At 41.9% G+C, this 16,772-nt stretch overlaps 2 protein-coding genes across 3 annotated transcripts in view; one reads left to right on the top strand and one right to left on the bottom strand.

Annotated features, from left to right (window-relative positions):
* The window catches only part of PIN4 (peptidylprolyl cis/trans isomerase, NIMA-interacting 4), an 89,434-nt gene that overhangs the window by 14,841 nt on the left and 57,821 nt on the right, over positions 1 to 16,772 (top strand). Inside the window, exons 3-4 of one of the 2 annotated variants that reach the window (XM_054470822.2) lie at positions 4,052 to 4,171; positions 4,629 to 5,351. In XM_054470822.2, the coding sequence (XP_054326797.1) occupies positions 4,052 to 4,171; positions 4,629 to 4,787 (279 nt within the window). In that variant the 3' untranslated portion in view covers positions 4,788 to 5,351. Of the gene's footprint in view, positions 1 to 4,051; positions 4,172 to 4,628; positions 5,352 to 16,772 lie in introns of those variants that run through there. The other variant, XM_054470823.2, reaches the window with a different exon arrangement.
* Positions 7,643 to 16,772, bottom strand: part of ERCC6L (ERCC excision repair 6 like, spindle assembly checkpoint helicase) — a 42,089-nt gene continuing 32,959 nt past the window's right edge. The window contains exon 2 of the mRNA XM_054470821.2: positions 7,643 to 15,953. Coding sequence (XP_054326796.1) covers positions 12,269 to 15,953 — 3,685 coding nt within the window. The 3' untranslated portion in view covers positions 7,643 to 12,268. The remainder of the gene's footprint in view (positions 15,954 to 16,772) is intronic.

Here is a 16,772-nt window from a genome sequence, read left to right on the forward strand (position 1 = left end):
AGCGCCTCTGCCAGGCCGCCCTGTCTGGGAGGTGAGGAGCGCCTTTGCCCGGCCGCCCTGTCTGGGAGGTGTACCCAATAGCTCCGAAGAGACAGCCACCATGGGGAATGGGCCATGAGGACGATGGCGGTTTTGTTGAAAAGAAGGGGGGGAAGTGTGGGGAAAGGAAGGAGAGATCAGATTGTTGCTGTGTCTGTGTAGAAAGAGGTGGGTATAGGAGACTCCAGTTTGTTCTGACTAGGAGAAATTCTTCTGCCTTGGGATGCTGTTGATCCCCAGCCCCGTGCTCTCTGAAACATGTGCTGTGTCAACTCAGGGTTAAATGGATTAAGGGCGGTGCAAGATGTGCTTTGTTAAACACATGCTTGAAGGCAGCATGCTCTTTAAGAGTCATCACCACTCCCTAATCTCCAGTACCCAGGGGCACAAACACTGCAGAAGGCCGCAGGGACCTCTGCCTAGAAAAACCAGAGACCTTTGTTCATGTGTTTATCTCCTGACCTTCTCTCCACTATTATCCTATGACCCTGCCATATCCCCCTCTCCCAGAAACACCCAACAATGATCAATAAATACTTCATAAAAAAAAAAATCAAAAAAAAAAAATTAACTGTAAAACAGCCTCAGGCAGGTCCTTCAGGAGGTATTCCAGAAGAAGGCATTATCATAGGAGATGACAGTCCCATGCATGTTATTGTCCCTGAAGACCTTTCCATGGGACAGGACATGGAGGTAGAAAACAGTGATATTGATGATCCTGACCCTGTGTGGGCCTAAGCTAGTGTGTGTATTTGTGTCTTAGTCTTTAATAAAAAAGTTTAAAAAGTTAAAAAAAAAATTTTAAATAGAAAAAAGCTTATAGTGGCTAGGTGTGGTAGCTCACACCTATAATCCCAACACTTTGGGAGGCTGAGGCGGGCAGATCACTTGAGGTCAGGAGTTCAAGACCAGCCTGGCTAACGTGGTGAAACCCTGTCTCTACAAAAAATACAAAAATTAGCTTGGCATGGTGACGCGCGCCTGTAATCCCAGCTACTCAGGAGGCTGAGAGACACAAGAATCGCTTGAACCTGGGAGGCAGAGGTTGCAGTGAGCTGAGATTGTGCTACTGCACTCCGACTTGGACGACAGAACGAGACTTCATCTCAAAAAAAAAAAAAAAAAAAGAAAAAAGCTTATAGAATAAGGATATGAAGAAAGAAAATAGTTTTGTACGGTTGCACAATGTGTTTGTTTTTTAAGCCAAGTGTTATTAAATAGAGTCAAAAAGTTTAAAATTTTGTAAATGTATAAAGTTAAAAAGATACAATAAGCTAAGGCTAATTTAATATTGAATAAAGAAAAGTGTTTTATAAATTGTAGCTTACATATATAGTGTGTATAAAGTCTACAGTAGGGGATGGGTGCGGTGGCTCATGCCTGTAATCCCAGCACTTTGGGAGGTCAAGGCGGGTGGATCACCCGAGGTCGGGAGTTCGAGACCAGCCTGATCAACATGGTGAAACCCCGTCTCTACAAAAAATACAAAATTAGGCTGGGTATGGTGGCTCATGTCTGTAATCCCAGCACTTTGGGAGGCCAAGACAAGCGGATCACCTGAGGTCAGGAGTTCCAGGCCAGCCTGACCAACATGGCGAAACCATCTCTACTAAAAATACAAAACTTATCCAGGTGTGGTGGTGCATGCCTGTAATCCCAGCTACTAGGGAGGCTGAGGCAGGAGAATCACTTGAACCCGGGAGGTGGAGGTTGCAGTGAGCTGAGATCGCACCGCTGCACTCCAGCCTGGGCGACAGAGCAAGACTCCGTCTCAAAAAAAAAAAAATTAGCTGGTAGCCGGGCGTGGTGGCGCATGCCTGTAATCCCAGCTACTCAGGAGGCTGAGGCAGGAGAATCACTTGAACTAAGGAGGGGGAGGTTTCGGTGAGCCAAGATCGCACCATTGCACTCCAGCCTGGGCAAAAGAGTGAAACTCCATCTCAAAAAAAAAAAAAAAAAGTCTACAGTAGTGTACAGTAATGTCCTAGGCCTTCATATTCACTCACCACTCACTGACTCACCCAGAGCAACTTCCAGTCCTGCAAGCTCCATTCATTTAAAGTGTCCTGTATAAGTGTACCATTTTTTATCTTTTATACTATATTTTTACTGTACCTTTTCTATGTTTAGATACCCAAATACTTACCGTTGTGTTACAGTTGCCTATGGTATTCAGTACAGTCACATGCTGTACAGGTTTGTAGCCTAGGAGCAATAGGCTATGCCATATAGCCTAGGTGTGTAGCTGGCCATACCATCTAGGTTTGTGTAAGTACAGTGTTATGTTTGCACAACAACAAAATTGCCTAATAACTCATTTCTCATGTTTCCCTGTAGTTAAGCGACGCATGACTATAAGTGATTCTATTTGAATGTGAAATGAGAAATCCTGCGAAACAGCTATCTTGACAAAATCATTTTTAAGGATAATAGTGTTTTTTTAAATCCATGGCTTTATGTAAACATAGGTCAAATTTGAATACTTCAGTAGGGTTGGGTGTTCTTAATATTCAACCTATGACACCTTTTCAAAGTGTGGAATTGTGGGGAGGCTTATACATTGGGTCTCTTTTAGTAAGAAATACTTCCTGGCCAGGCACGGTGTGCTGACACCTGTAATCCCAGCACTTTGGGAGGCCGAAGTGGGCAGATCACTTTAGGCCAGGAGTTTGAGACCAGCCTGGCCAACATAGTGAAACCCATCTCTACTAAAAACACAAAAAATTAGCTGGGCGTGGTGGTGCGCACCTATAGTCCCAGCTACTTGGGAGGCTGAGGCAGGAGAATTGCTTGAACCCGTGGGTGGAGTTTGCAGTGAGCCAAGATCGGGCCACTGCACTCCAGCCTGGGCAACAGACGGAGACTCTGTCTCAAAAAAAAAGATAGAAATACTTTCTAGCAGGTTTTTTTATCCTCTGATGAAATAATAGCTAGCCATTGGTCAGTGGTAGCTGCATTATCTCAATCTTCACAATCCTATGAGAACACATAGGTCCCGTTATCATCGCATCTTGATGTACAAATGGAGAAACACTTGGAGGTTTAAAAACATGCGTAAGTTCAGCCGGGCATGGTGGCTCACACCTGTAATCCTAGCACTTTGGGAGGCCAAGGCGGGTAGATCACTTGAGGTCAGGGGTTCGAGACCGGCCTGGCCAACATGGTGAAACCCCATCTCTACTAAAAATACAAAAATTAGCTGGGTGTGGTGGCGGGTGCCTGTAATCCCAGCTACTCGGGAGGCTGAGGCAAGATAATTGCTTGAACCCGGGAGGCAGAGGTTGCAGTGAGCTGAGAGCACACCACTGCACTCCAGCCTGGGAGACAGAGTGAGACTCCGTCTCTAAATAAATAAATAAATAAAGCCTAAGTTCATACAGCAGAGTTGGGATTTGATTCCAGGACCACAGCTCTCAACCTGTATCATGTTTCTTCCTCCTGTTAGCATGGAGGTATATGGTAAAAGATGGGAGCTTCCCGGCCGTGAGCGGTGGCTCACGCCTGTAATCCCAGCACTTTGGGAGGCTGAGGCGGGTAGATCACGAGGTCAGGAGTTCGAGACCAGCCTGGCCAACATGGAGAAACCCCATCTCTACTAAAAATACAAAAATTAGCCAGGTGTGATGGCACGTACCTGTAAACCCAGCTATTCAGGAGGCTGAGACAGGAGAATTGCTTGAACCTGGGAGGCGGAGGTTGCAGTGAGTCGAGATCACGCCACTGCACTCCAGCCTAGATGACAGAGCAAGACTGCTTCTCAAAAAAAAAAAAAAAGAGGAGCTTCCCACAGCCAGGTGCCTATTTTCCATCTAAATCAGGACTCTGAGACATTGTCTTAATATGGGGAATGGGATTGTGGTTGTTGTCCTGGGCAAACTTCCAGGATTTTTACTTGGCTATGAACTAATGTGTTTTTTTTTTTAACTGGTGGGGGTAATCCAAATGTAACCACTGTACTTTAAGGAGTCATTTGGGTCTCCAAGTATTACATGAATGTACTTTTTCCTTGCAGGTCAGACACATTCTATGTGAAAAACATGGCAAAATCATGGAAGCCATGGAAAAGTTAAAGTCTGGGATGAGATTCAATGAAGTGGCCGCACAGTATAGTGAAGATAAAGCCAGGCAAGGGGTACGTTGCTCTTATTATTTATAATTTTCTCTCAGGGTAAGAAAGCAAAGTAAAAATGACAAATAATAAAATAAAATTTTCCATCCTCCACAGAAGAAACACAGAAGTAGGGATCATTCCTTTGTTCAACCATTAGTTGTAGCCATATTTTGGTTTAAAGATCTCAAAAGCAGAAATGTCCAACTTGTGAATAGTAGAATAAGGGTCACCTGTGTCGAAACCTAGGCATGACCAAACTTGCACAGCTAACTTCAAAGTCCAGCAGTGTTGAGAGTACTTATGTGTTCAGTCTAGTTAGATTTATTCTACCTATTTGTCCTTACTGAGCCTGTTCCTGTATTGCTCTTAGGAATATACCTCGTAACCTTAGCAAAATGTTGGGAAATTCTCTCAAGCTACAGTAGAACTGTTCCCTCTTCAGGGCCACTTGATATCACTTATCTTTTGGGTTTTTCAGGGCGACTTGGGTTGGATGACCAGAGGGTCCATGGTGGGACCATTTCAAGAAGCAGCATTTGCCTTGCCTGTAAGTGGGATGGATAAGCCTGTGTTTACAGACCCACCGGTTAAGACAAAATTTGGATATCATATTATTATGGTTGAAGGAAGAAAATAAAATCATATGAAAGACTGAATAAGTTTTATACATTTTGTTTCTTTAAAAGGTGTTAGATATTCCTTTGAGCTGGAGCTGCAAGGAAGTACAAAAATTTTTAAAAAGAAAAGATATTGGATGCTCCTTGTATTCTGTGAAAGCTCTAAGTATGGGTTTGTAGGTGTAAGAGGGTGGGGCTAAGTGAATGTCAACTGTAGTAGGTATTCAGTCAGTCGTTCTCAAAGAGAAGTCAAGCAGACTCCCTTTAACCTGTGTTCTCTTTCCTCCCAGAACTATATCTGACTCTCAGTCTGTCCCATAAATTAATTCAGAAACCATCTTCAGGGGAAGCAGATATCAACTCACACTATTCACACAACTGAAAATATTGGGCATCAAATAGATTAGTGTGTGAGAATCATAAAATAAGTTCCTAGACAACATTTGTTTTACATGTTAGTCAACTCTGATCTTCCAGGACAGGTGGTATTATCTCCACTGTCTTAACATAGTACGCGGCACGTTATAGCCTTTCAGTGTTAACTCCTTTCTTTTTAAATAAATGTTTATTGGAGGAAAAAAGCACTCAGTTGTTCCATGAGTTGTTTTGTACTAGACTAACCGAGTGCTGGTTAAAGGGAGGGATGTCAGCATAAAAACGTCACTCCCTCATCTTCAGCGTATGGGTTACATTAGGACTGTCCTTTCCACGGCCAATGTTCTGTGCATCTAAATTTTAAAAATTTAAAATGCCATATTTATGACACATAAAAAAGTATAAAGATTACTAATATGAATACTATACTGCTTCAAAAGTAAAACTTTGCCAACGCAGCTATGTGATTCTTAACAGATTATTTTAACACACTGCCTTCTCTCCCTCAGCTGCATTTGATATTATACCCGCTTATATAATGGCAACTTTACCTAGATACCTGACTTTCCCACTTGAGAAGAGTTTCTGAGCACCTCAGTAGGTTATGCCTCCATGAGATTTTCCCCACGGAGCAGATATGCCAGCGTATACAGAGATGTTGAAACAGATGTAAGATGAAACTATGGCTGGGCCCAGTGGTGTGCGCCTGTAGTCCTAGCTACTTGGGAGGCTGAGGCAGGAGGATCACTTGAGCCCAGGAGTTCTGGGCTGTAGTGTCCTATGCCAATCGGGTATCAGCACTAAGTTCAGCATCAATACAGTGACCTCATCTGGGCACAGTGGCTCATGCCTATAATCCCAGCATTTTAGGAGGCCAAGGTGGGAGGATCACTTGAGCCTTGGAGTTCGAGGCTGCAGTAAGCTATGACCATGCCCACTGCACTCCAGACTTCAGCCTGGGCAACAGAGGCCCTGCCTCTTAAAAAAAAAAAAGAAAGAAAGAAAAACATGGTGACCTCCTGGGAGTGAAAGACCAGCAGGTTGCCTAAAAAGGGGTGAACTGGCCCAGGTTGGAAACTCAGCAGGTCAAAACTCCTGTGCTGATTAGTAGTGGGATTGCACCTTTGAATATCCACTGCACTGCAGCCTGGCCAACACAGTGAGACCCCGTGTCTAAAAAAATTTAAAGCTGAAACTACATGTTATTGATTGATTTTTTTTTTTAATGATTTATTGACATGGGGTCTTGTTACGTTGCTGAGGCTGGGCTCAAATGACCCTTCTGCCTCAACCTCCCTAGTAGCTGGGACTACAGGCAAGTGCCACTGCACCCTGCCTACGTGTACTTTGAAAACTACATTAAAAACAATGTCTCTAGGCTGGGCACGGTGGCTCATGCCTGTAATCCCAGCACTTTGGGAGGCTGATGCAGGTGGATCACTTGAGGCCTGGCCAACATGGTAAAACCCCGTTTCTACTAAAAATACAAAAATTAGCTAGGTGTGGTGGCACACGCTTGTAGTCTCAGCTACTTGGGAGGCTGAGCCACAAGAATTGCTTGAACCCAGGAGGTGGATGCTGCAGTGAGCCGAGATCGTGCTACTACACTCCAGCCTGGGCGACAGAGCGAGACTCCATCTCAAAAAAATAAAATAAAATAAATAAAATAAAACAATGTGTCTAAATAAGGGCAGTAAATTCTGAAGAGCTATATAGGCATGAGACACTACCAAGCTAGAGTCCTTTGCTTGGGACATTGACTTGCCCAGGATACTAAGTGAATACCTATTGCACAGATGTCACCACAAAGGAAAGAAGCCAGAGTACTGAAAGGTGGACTAGAAAAAGCAAACTAAATTCTGTGGTATGGAGAGAGAGCAGTTATAGCTAGCCTGTGAGAAAGTAAGGCAGGAATGGACCTCTGACACCAAGCGAACCTTTAGGAAGTTAGCTTTTGATTGACAACTAAGATTCTGAAAGAGCTGGTAAACGGGCCAGGCAGCGTGTCTGACACCTGTAATCCCAACACTTTGGGAGGCCGAGGTGGGTGGATCACTTGAGGCCAGGAGTTCAAGACCAGCCTGGCCATCATGGTGGAATCCCGTCTCTACTAAAAATACAAAAATTAGCTGAGCGTGGTGGTGCATGCTTGTGGTCCCAACTACTCGGGAGGCTGAGGCAGGAGAATTGCTTCAACCTGGGAGGTGGAGGTTGCAGTGAGCCAAGATTGCGCCACTGCACTCCAGTCTGGGCAACAGCAAAACTCTGTCTCAAAAAAAAAAAAAAAAAAAAAGAGTTGACAAATGAAAAAATTAAGGATTTATACAGATTTATATACATTATAGCATATGCATTTAATTCTGCTTTAAGACATCTCTGATTAAGTTCAGTGTTTACAGAACAAACCTTATTCATTGTAAAATAATTGCAAATTAAAATCAAAATAAGATACAAGTTCCCTCTTTTTATGTGTCAGATTGGTAAAGTTAAAAATGTTTAACATTGTTTGGTAAGGGTGTGGGGAAACAGACATTCATCCATTCATTAATGGTGGAAATGCAATTATATCCTCTGGAAAATAGTTTGGCAATTCCTGTCAAATTTATAAATATACCCTTTGACCCAGCAACTCCATTTCTAGGAATGTATCCTATAATCATATGTATAAAAGATACAAGGATATTCATTACAGCATTATTTGGAAACAAACTGAACACCAACAATAGATGATGATAAATTATGGTATATCCCTCAATAGAGTATCATGCAGTTATTTTAAAATTTAAGATGAGGTACAGAATAGTGTACACAATACACTATCATTTGGGTAGCAACATAAATATATACACATATGTACTTGTGCTTGTACATCATAGACTGTCTCTGGGAATGGGAATCCAGAACTCCAGGACAGGAGGGTGAGAGATTTTTCACCTCACACCCTTAGATCAGGGGTCTTCACCTTTCATTTGTGCCTTGCAGCCTTTGGCAGTTTGCCCAGCCTATGGATCCCTTTTCAAAATGTTTATTTTAGGCTGGATGCGGTGGCTCACACCTGTAATCCCAGCACTTTAGGAGGCTGAGTAGGGCAAATCAGTTGAGGCCAGGAATTCAAGACCAGCCTGGGCAACATAGTGAGACCCTGTCTACAAAAAATTTTACAAATTAGCTGGGCATTGTGGTGTGTGCCTGTAGTGTCTGCTATTCAGGAGGGAGGCTGAGGCAGGAGGGTTGCTTGAGCCCTGGAGTTAAGGCTGCAGTGAGCCGTGATACCACTGCACTCCAGCCTGGGTGACAAGAGCGAGACCCTGTCTCAAAAAAGAAAAAATGTTGACTTTAAGTGCTTAAAGTAAAATACATAGGATTACAAAAGACATCAACTATGCTGAAATACAGTAGTCCAAAGTTTTTAAATTGTGGCTGGGCACAGTGGCTCACGCCTGTAATCCATCCCAGTTCTTTGGGAGGCCGAGACAGGTGGATTGCCTGAGCTCAGGAGTTCGAGACCAGCCTGAGGAACATGGTGAAACCCTGTCTCTACCAAAAATACAAAAAATTAGCCAGGCGTGATGGTGGCGCACACCTGTAGTCCCAGCTACTCCTGGCAGGGGCAAGTAGGGCTGAGGTGGGAGGATCGCTTGAGCCCAGGAGGCGGAGGTTGCAGTGAATCAAGATTGTGCCACTGCACTCCCACCTGGGTGACAGAGTAAGACCTTGTCTCAGAAAAAAAAGTTTGTAATATGTGTGTGTGCCTCTTTATTAAATACCTGGTAGAAGGTCTAAAAAGCACTGTGACTTTGCAGTAATGAATATCAATGGCATTTTGAGATATCTGCAATAACCCCAAAGTCTATGTGATTTCTACTGGTGACATAACATGTACTGCTAATACTTCTGCAGTTTATGAGTACATTTGTTAACAGTGGAGGATGTCCACGTTCTTGGCATCTTGAACAAAGAACGAAACGCACAAACAAAGCAAGGAAGGGACGAAGGGATTTATTGAAAACGAAACTACACTCCACAGCATAGGAGCTCAAAAGACCCTGTTAGAGAATTTTGGGGAGTTTAAATATCCCCTAGAGGAGTCCATTGGTTACTTGGGGTATACCCTATGTAAATGGAAAGGATGAAGTGAAGTTACAAAGTCATTTACTTGGCCTACACCCTGTGGAGAGGATATTTCCTGTAGTAGCTTTAGTGTGAATTGGCCTTATGTTCCCTGCCTCCAGACCCTATTTTCCTGCTTCACATTCATGATGAAAGGAAATGCTATATTTCAGCTACCAGACAGAGAAAAGATAAAACTTTTTTTCCCATCCAAATTCAGACACCTGACTTCTTCTACCCATGAACCCCAGGTTAAAAATCCCTGCCATGGATACTGTTTGAATATGAGCATGTATTTTTTTCCCCAAACAATAGAATTTGTCATAGTACACACACACTTGAACAGAAAGAGCATTGCTATTTTCAGTGAGAAATATTCCTAGGACTTAGACGCTTCACTGTTAAGATCAAATGGATATAGGCCGCTAAAGCTTCCTTGAAGGCAAATAAGTTGTGTGGGTTTTTTTGTTTTCTACATCAGGGAAGAAAGAAGTTTATTAGCTGAATTTTCACAAACATTTGTGTGTGTGGTAGAAGGGACAGAAAAACAAAGATGTAGGGCGCAGCCACTCCCTTCACATCATGGTGGGAAGCACAGGGAAATGGTAAGCTGAACTCAGATGCAGACTGTGAATTGCTTCACAGTTACACCAATATTTCAAAAATTATGATATATATTCAATCATATTACCCTAAAATAGTAATAATTGCTTTTAGTAAGAGTAAAATTTTGTTCCATCAATAACCTGAAATTCAGCTTCTTTTGAACGTCTGTCATCTCTTGTAATATACATGAGATTATTAGTGTGTATATACATATAATTTACAAGTAACTTTTATATGTATGGGATATAATAAAAATAAATATTTGGTCTTTGTCCCTGGTTCCTGGCATATAGTTCCTGAAAGGCTTGAAATCTCAACTGGTGTCTTTTGTATGCTAATGTGATAGCTTGTGGCTGGAGGCCCCTAGTAGCTTCGGGATGGGGACTGGTCACCAGAAACATCAAGGCATGATTAGAGGGAACATTCAGCCCTAACTGCAACCTCTGCAGAGGGGAGAGGGGCTGAAGATGAGTTAATCACCCATGGCCAATTATTTTATCAATCATGCCTCCCTAAGGAAACCTCAAAAACCCTAACAATGGAGTTTGGAGAGCCCTGGATTAACATATCAAAATGTTGGGAAGGTGGTGTGCCTGGAGGGCATGGACGCTTAATGCACCACCCCCATACCTTGCCCTACACGTCTCTTCCATTTGGGTGTTCCTGAGTTGTAGTCTTTATAGTAAGCCGGTACTAGTAAGTAAATGTTTCCTGAGTTTTATAAGCTATTCTAGCAAATTATTAAACCAGGGGGTGGGATGGGACGGTCATGGGAACCCCTAATTTGTAGCCAAGTCAGAGAGAAGTGTGGGTAACATGGGGACCGAACACTTACCACTGACGTCTGAAGTGAGGGCAGTCTGGTGGGACTGAGCCCTTAAACTTGTGGAGTCTGATGCTAACCCTGGGTAGTGTCAAAACTGAATTGTAGGACACCAGTTCAATTTTGAATTGGAGAACTGGAGAATTGCTTGATGTGGAAAACCCCCACATTTGGTGTCAGAAGTGTTTTGAGTAAAAACAGCTCAGTGTATTATAGTGTATTCATTTACACAAGGTTAAAAATCTGTTTCACCCCAACCATGTCACCACAGGGAAGTCACGGCCTCACTGATCACTGAGCCTTTGTTTCCTCACATGAAAAAAAATGGAAATGCTATTCTCCCTTCACCTCAAAGGATTACGGTAAGGCTGAAATGAGAAACCTGTGTGGAGTGCCCAACACATAGTACTTCATCAAGGATAGTCCACTTCTCTGGTGACAGAGTGCAGCGTGCTATACTGCACTTTATCTTTCTGCAAGGGAACCAAACTCCTTTTCAGTCTACAATCCAAAGATAGACTGTGATAATATGTGTCAGAATAGACGAGATACCTGGTTTGGCGAAAGGGAGAACACAGTTAATGGTGCATGAAGAATGGCTAAATGGTCAGCAGTGACTCCAGGGCAAGCTACCAGTGATAAAGAATCCTAGCACCAGGTACCTAGCTCAGCTTTCTGCTGTTCCAGTTTAGTACTCTATCCAAAATGCTGGGGACCAGAAGTGTTCTTGATTTTGGAGAATTTCCATACACATAATGAGATATTTTGGAGATGGGATCCAAGTCTAAACATGAAATCCATTTATGTTTCATACACATTATATATAGTCTGAAGGTAATTTTATAATTACTTTTAATGATTTTGTGCATGAAACAAAGTTTCTGTATGTTGAAACATTTTATTACCCTTTGTAGGCAGGCTTGCATGGGAGAATCTGGGCCTGTGTGGAAAGGATATATAGTAGCTGAAGGGGTCTAACAGAATCTCTTTTTTCTTGGGGATGCTGAGTAAACAGTGTGTTATACACCTTCATTTTGACTGTGACATGTCACATGACATCAGGTATGGAACTTTCCTCACTTGTGGCATCATGTCAGCACTCAGAAAGTTTCCCCATTTTGGATTGGATTAGGGATGCTCAACCTGTATTAAGCTGAAAGCATGAAACAGCATGTTCACAAGCATATCTTAAGATCTGCCAGTATCATCTCAGTGAAACAAAGTGGATGGAAAACCCTTGAGAAAAGTTAACTTTAATTTTCTTATCTGAACTGTTATATACAAAGATGATCACTTTCAGAGTAAAATTAAGAATGACCAGAATAATTTTACAAAACTTTCCAAGAAACAAAACAGTTAAATTTACAGAATATGCCTAAAATATAAGAATATTCAAGTGAAGAAATATTAAGCTAGTGCTCAGAATACCGGACTATGGAGTGGGGGGCGTTGCAGGGCAGAAGTTGCTTTTTGAGATCTTTCTTGCCTTAAGCCTGAATGCTTCATGTTCCCAAAGAATCCAATTATGGAAACAAAAATTCCCTCTTATTCAGTTTCAATTTAAAATACAATAAACAGGTTACACTCTCAATTGTTATTAAGTTGCTTATACAAACTTAAAGTCAAGAGCATAACTTCAGGATCTGCACTTTTTATGTCAAGCGCTTTAACTAAGCAGTTTAGGGCCTCCTGGATTTTTCCACACTCTTTTAGTTCTTTTCCACGCTTTACAAGAGTCTCATAGTCATTTGTAGCCTCTGCTGCCTTATCCTGGGGAGAACCAACCAACTGTTCACCAGACAAAGGCTCAGGGGCACCAAGAGAGGTCTCTTGAGCTAGAGCACTAGGCTTAGACGTCACTAACCAGCTGGACTTGTTTTCTGAAGACAGTGTTTCTCCGGAAGGATCCTCTTCTGTATACTTGGAGGCTTCGCCACTGCTTTCCTCCGCCCCTTCTTCTGGATAATCTTCAGCACCCTTTGCTTCACTGCTGTCGTCAAGTCTTTCTTCCATGTCCTCCACGTGGTCTAAAACCATATTAATAAGAGACCTCCTAGAAGCCAGAGATCTTCTAGAGTTCATAGACTTATTTATACTACTGGGTATTTGAGATGAAAAGAACCTTCCTGGTGGACTGATGTCATTTTTGGGAGTTGAAGCATCAAATTGTTTCACAGATGAGAATTGAAAGAGAGATGTGTTGAATGGATTTGTGCTTGAGGTATCTTTAAAAGAATCATCTTCATCTTCGCCATCTGAAACAATCCTTCTAGCTTTACTTCTGATTTTTGCTTTAACTACTACTTCTTCTGGTTCATCATCTTTCTCAGAAAACTGCCAACTGAGACATGTTTTGCTATGCACAAATCCTGCTCTGGAATTAGGTGCAGAGCCACACAAGCTATTTTCTTTCTCAACATGCTCTAAAGACTGACTGGAAAAATTTTGTCTGTTGTCTGCTGAGTCTTCCAAGAAAAGATTGAAATCACATGCGTACTGTGGTGAAGATGCTGAAGGTTCCTCTTCCAACTTGGCCTCACTTGCTTGAGCATCCTGCAGTGCACTATGGGATGCTGAAAGGTCATCAGCTATTTCAATAATGGATACATTTGATTCTGCATTTTGACTTTCATTTGTTATGGAAATAATGGGCCAAGGATTGCAATGATGTAAAATCTCATCATCCTTTAGTTGATCTAAATTTGGCCCAATATCAGCTTTGGTTGATTTGCTAAGTACATAATTAAAACTTTCCAGAGGATCCTCTTGCAGTGCCTCTTGCTTAGGCCCCTCTTGTAATGTCTCTTTTTGTACAGCTTCATTTTTAGTTGCAAAGCTTTTTTCTATTCCCAATAAAGAGTTAGTACGAAGTTCTTCTATACTTCCAAACCCCTTGGGTAAAGTAGCTATAGAGTCAGCACTACATGTACCTTTACCATCTTGCAAGGTGGTAACATTCACCTTTATACTGGAGAGATCTTGTTTCTCACCCTCTTCAGGCAGATCATCAATGACTACACTTGCCATTTTGGAACTGATATCTTCTTCCTGAGTATGATGAGTACTTAGAAGAGGTGAAGGCTGAGGCTGTGGTTTATTCAATTTAGGGCATTTCTTCTTTGTTGAAGAAGGAAATACAGGTTCTCTTAGCCAGGCCCCCTCGTTTCTAGTTCTTTGTTGTTCCATCAGGAGCTCTTTATTTTGAGACTCGAATTCAACGAGGAATTGAGCTTTCTGAACCCTTTGTTGAATATAGTGAGATTCTTCTACCACATCAAGCTCTTCTTTAATAGATAGATCACATGTGTACATCAAATCATGGTCTGAGATTCCAGCTATCCCCAAAGACTGCAGATAGGCAATATGTTCATCTAGTTTTGTATCAGATTTCCTCTGAGCAGCATGCAAAGACTGAAGCTGCAGCTGGGTTACAGAGTTCTGAAGATCCTCGATTGTAAAGAGCTCTCTTAATTCTTGTTTACTAAAATATCGGAAAGGGTTCTTTTTTTCACCAGTAGTTTGTCTTATTAATGAGTCCTTGAAAACCTGTCTTCTGTATATTTTTTCCTCTACAGTCCCACAAGTGATTAGCCTATAAACCACAACATTCTCTTTTTGTCCAATTCGGTAAACTCTATCCACAGCTTGAGCATCAGTTGCAGGATTCCAGCTAGGGTCAAAAATGACCACTCTAGTTGCTGCAGTTAATGTTAAACCGACACCACCTACTTGAGTGGTAAGCAGAAAAACAGAGTAATCTTTATTTTGCTGGAATAAGTTAATTCTTTTTTCTCGTTCCAAAAGATGAGTAACTGTTCCATCAATTCGCAATGTCTTAAAGTGCCTATTCTTTAACAGACGTTCAATGATGTTTAGAATTTGCCTCGATTGAGAAAACACCAGAGTTTGATGTCCCTCATCTCGAAGCCTCTTAAGTAGGTCCATTAGGAATATCATTTTTCCAGATTCTTCCATCAATGTGTCATCAGTTACTTGATCAATATGGTCCACATCTGGGGAATCTTCCCCCTCATTTCCATCTTGAGCAGAGAATGTCCCAAGATTTAGCAAACCACAAGCCCGTGCAGACAGCAGCCTAGGATGATCACACAGCTTCTTTAAGACACCTAGCTCAGCCAAAGGTGAGCGCGTCTCCATTAGCAACTCCTTGATATGATCTAAAGACACAAATTTCCTGTATATTTCTTCTTGTAAAGGCACAAGTCGTATCCAAATAATTAAATCATTTTTCCTGGAAAGGGAAGGCATTTCACAAATGGCATCAACATCTGGATTCTTTTCATTAAGTCTGACCTCTGGGTTGCTTGACTTTTTCTTCTGTACGTCTTCTTTAGTCCTCCTGAGAAAATAGGGTTTTATGATTGCCATTAAGTTTTCAGATATTTTAAATCCCAAGGCTTTTTCTCCTGGGGTAGCATCCTTCTCTCTTGCTCTAGTAATAGGATTTTCATACTCCATTTTAAAAGTTTTTAATGTTCCCAGCAGGGACCCTTGACAAGCAAAATCAAATAGGGACCATAGTTCTTGTAAATTATTCTGGATTGGGGTTCCTGTGAGGAGAAGGCGATTACTTGCAGGAATAGCACGAGCACATATTGCTGACTTAGTAGATGAGGTTTTTATTTTATGTGCTTCATCAAGGATGACATAGTCCCACACAAACTCTTGGCCCCTAAAGCTTGAAAGTTGCTGCCAGTTATTGATTAACATTTGGTATGTAGTGATAATAACACCATTCCTTTGCTGAATCCGATTGAGGTTTCTGGTCCTTTCATCCTTGCTAGGACCATGAAAGGTTTTGACTCTCATTCCTGGAGTCCACTTGATGAATTCTTTTACCCATGTGTTAATAAGATTGGTTGGCATGATCAGCAGCACATGATTCACAAGTGAAGCATCAAACATACCAGAAAGGAAAGCAATGATTTGAACAGTCTTCCCTAATCCCATGTCATCAGCCAATATACCACCTTTTCTTCCATCCCTATACAGGCTATAGAGGAAAGCTATGCCTTCCTTCTGGTGCTCAAAGAGTTGGTCGTGCAGTTCTCGATAAAGCAGCAAGCCAGAGTTGCACACATCTGTAAATTCATCATCTCCCTGTTCTGCCAACTCCTCCAAGGCTTCCTGTATTTTTTGGATTCTGCTCAGCACCTTTTCATTGGGAAAAATGTCCTTTGCCAAATTGAAAAGTTTAAATGCTTCTTCCAGATCTCCATTCTTAGTTGCTTCTTTGGCCTCTTTCACATATCTATTAAAAAAAAAAGAAGAAGAAGAAGAGAAAGGAAACACTGAACGTTCAGTCTAAGAATGCTTTAGAGTTCATTTTAGAATCCAAACTGCAGCTGGACTTTTAATATCCTCAATTCAGGATGGGAAAGATTAGCACAGAAGATGCCAATGAAAGCTGGCGTCACTTGAGACACAAACAAATATCCACCAGATGCTGCCAGCAACACCTTCAGGCACTAGTTGTGGAAAATGAATGTGCAAAGGTTATTGGTTCCACAGTATTTTTTTTAAGTTGGCACCCATAAGAAGTATGAAGTGATATTTTTTGTAAAACAAACCTCTATGTGTAGGGGCATGGAAACATGGGAACCTCTCTGGCCTTATTTTACTGGACCTCCATGATGCATTTGACAGTATTGATCATTCCCCTCCCCTCTTAAAATTCCCTCCTTTCACCAGATTCCTATAGATTCCTTCTGGTTTTCCTCCTCTTCACTGACCATTTCTTCTGTGTTCTTCCTCCCAGAGGACTCAGTCCTAGGACCTCTTCTCACTCTTTTTAATCTCTCCTCAAGTTTTCCCAGAGCTTCCACTCCCACCTATGTGCTCATGACTCTCAAATCACTCTCTCCAACCTACAGCTGTCCCTCAAGCTCTACTCTAGACCCGTATTCCAGCTGCCTTCTGGACATCTCCACTTGAAATCAAATTCAATTCATCCCAAACTAGACTCATTATTTCCCCTCTAAAAATGTGCTTCTCCATTTGTGTGGTAGTAAATAATACTACCATCTATTTAGCCACCCAAACTTCAAATCTGAAGAGAATCCTTGACCCC

Source organism: Pongo pygmaeus, chromosome X (assembly GCF_028885625.2).
Source record: "Pongo pygmaeus isolate AG05252 chromosome X, NHGRI_mPonPyg2-v2.0_pri, whole genome shotgun sequence".
Lineage (NCBI taxonomy): Eukaryota > Metazoa > Chordata > Mammalia > Primates > Hominidae > Pongo > Pongo pygmaeus.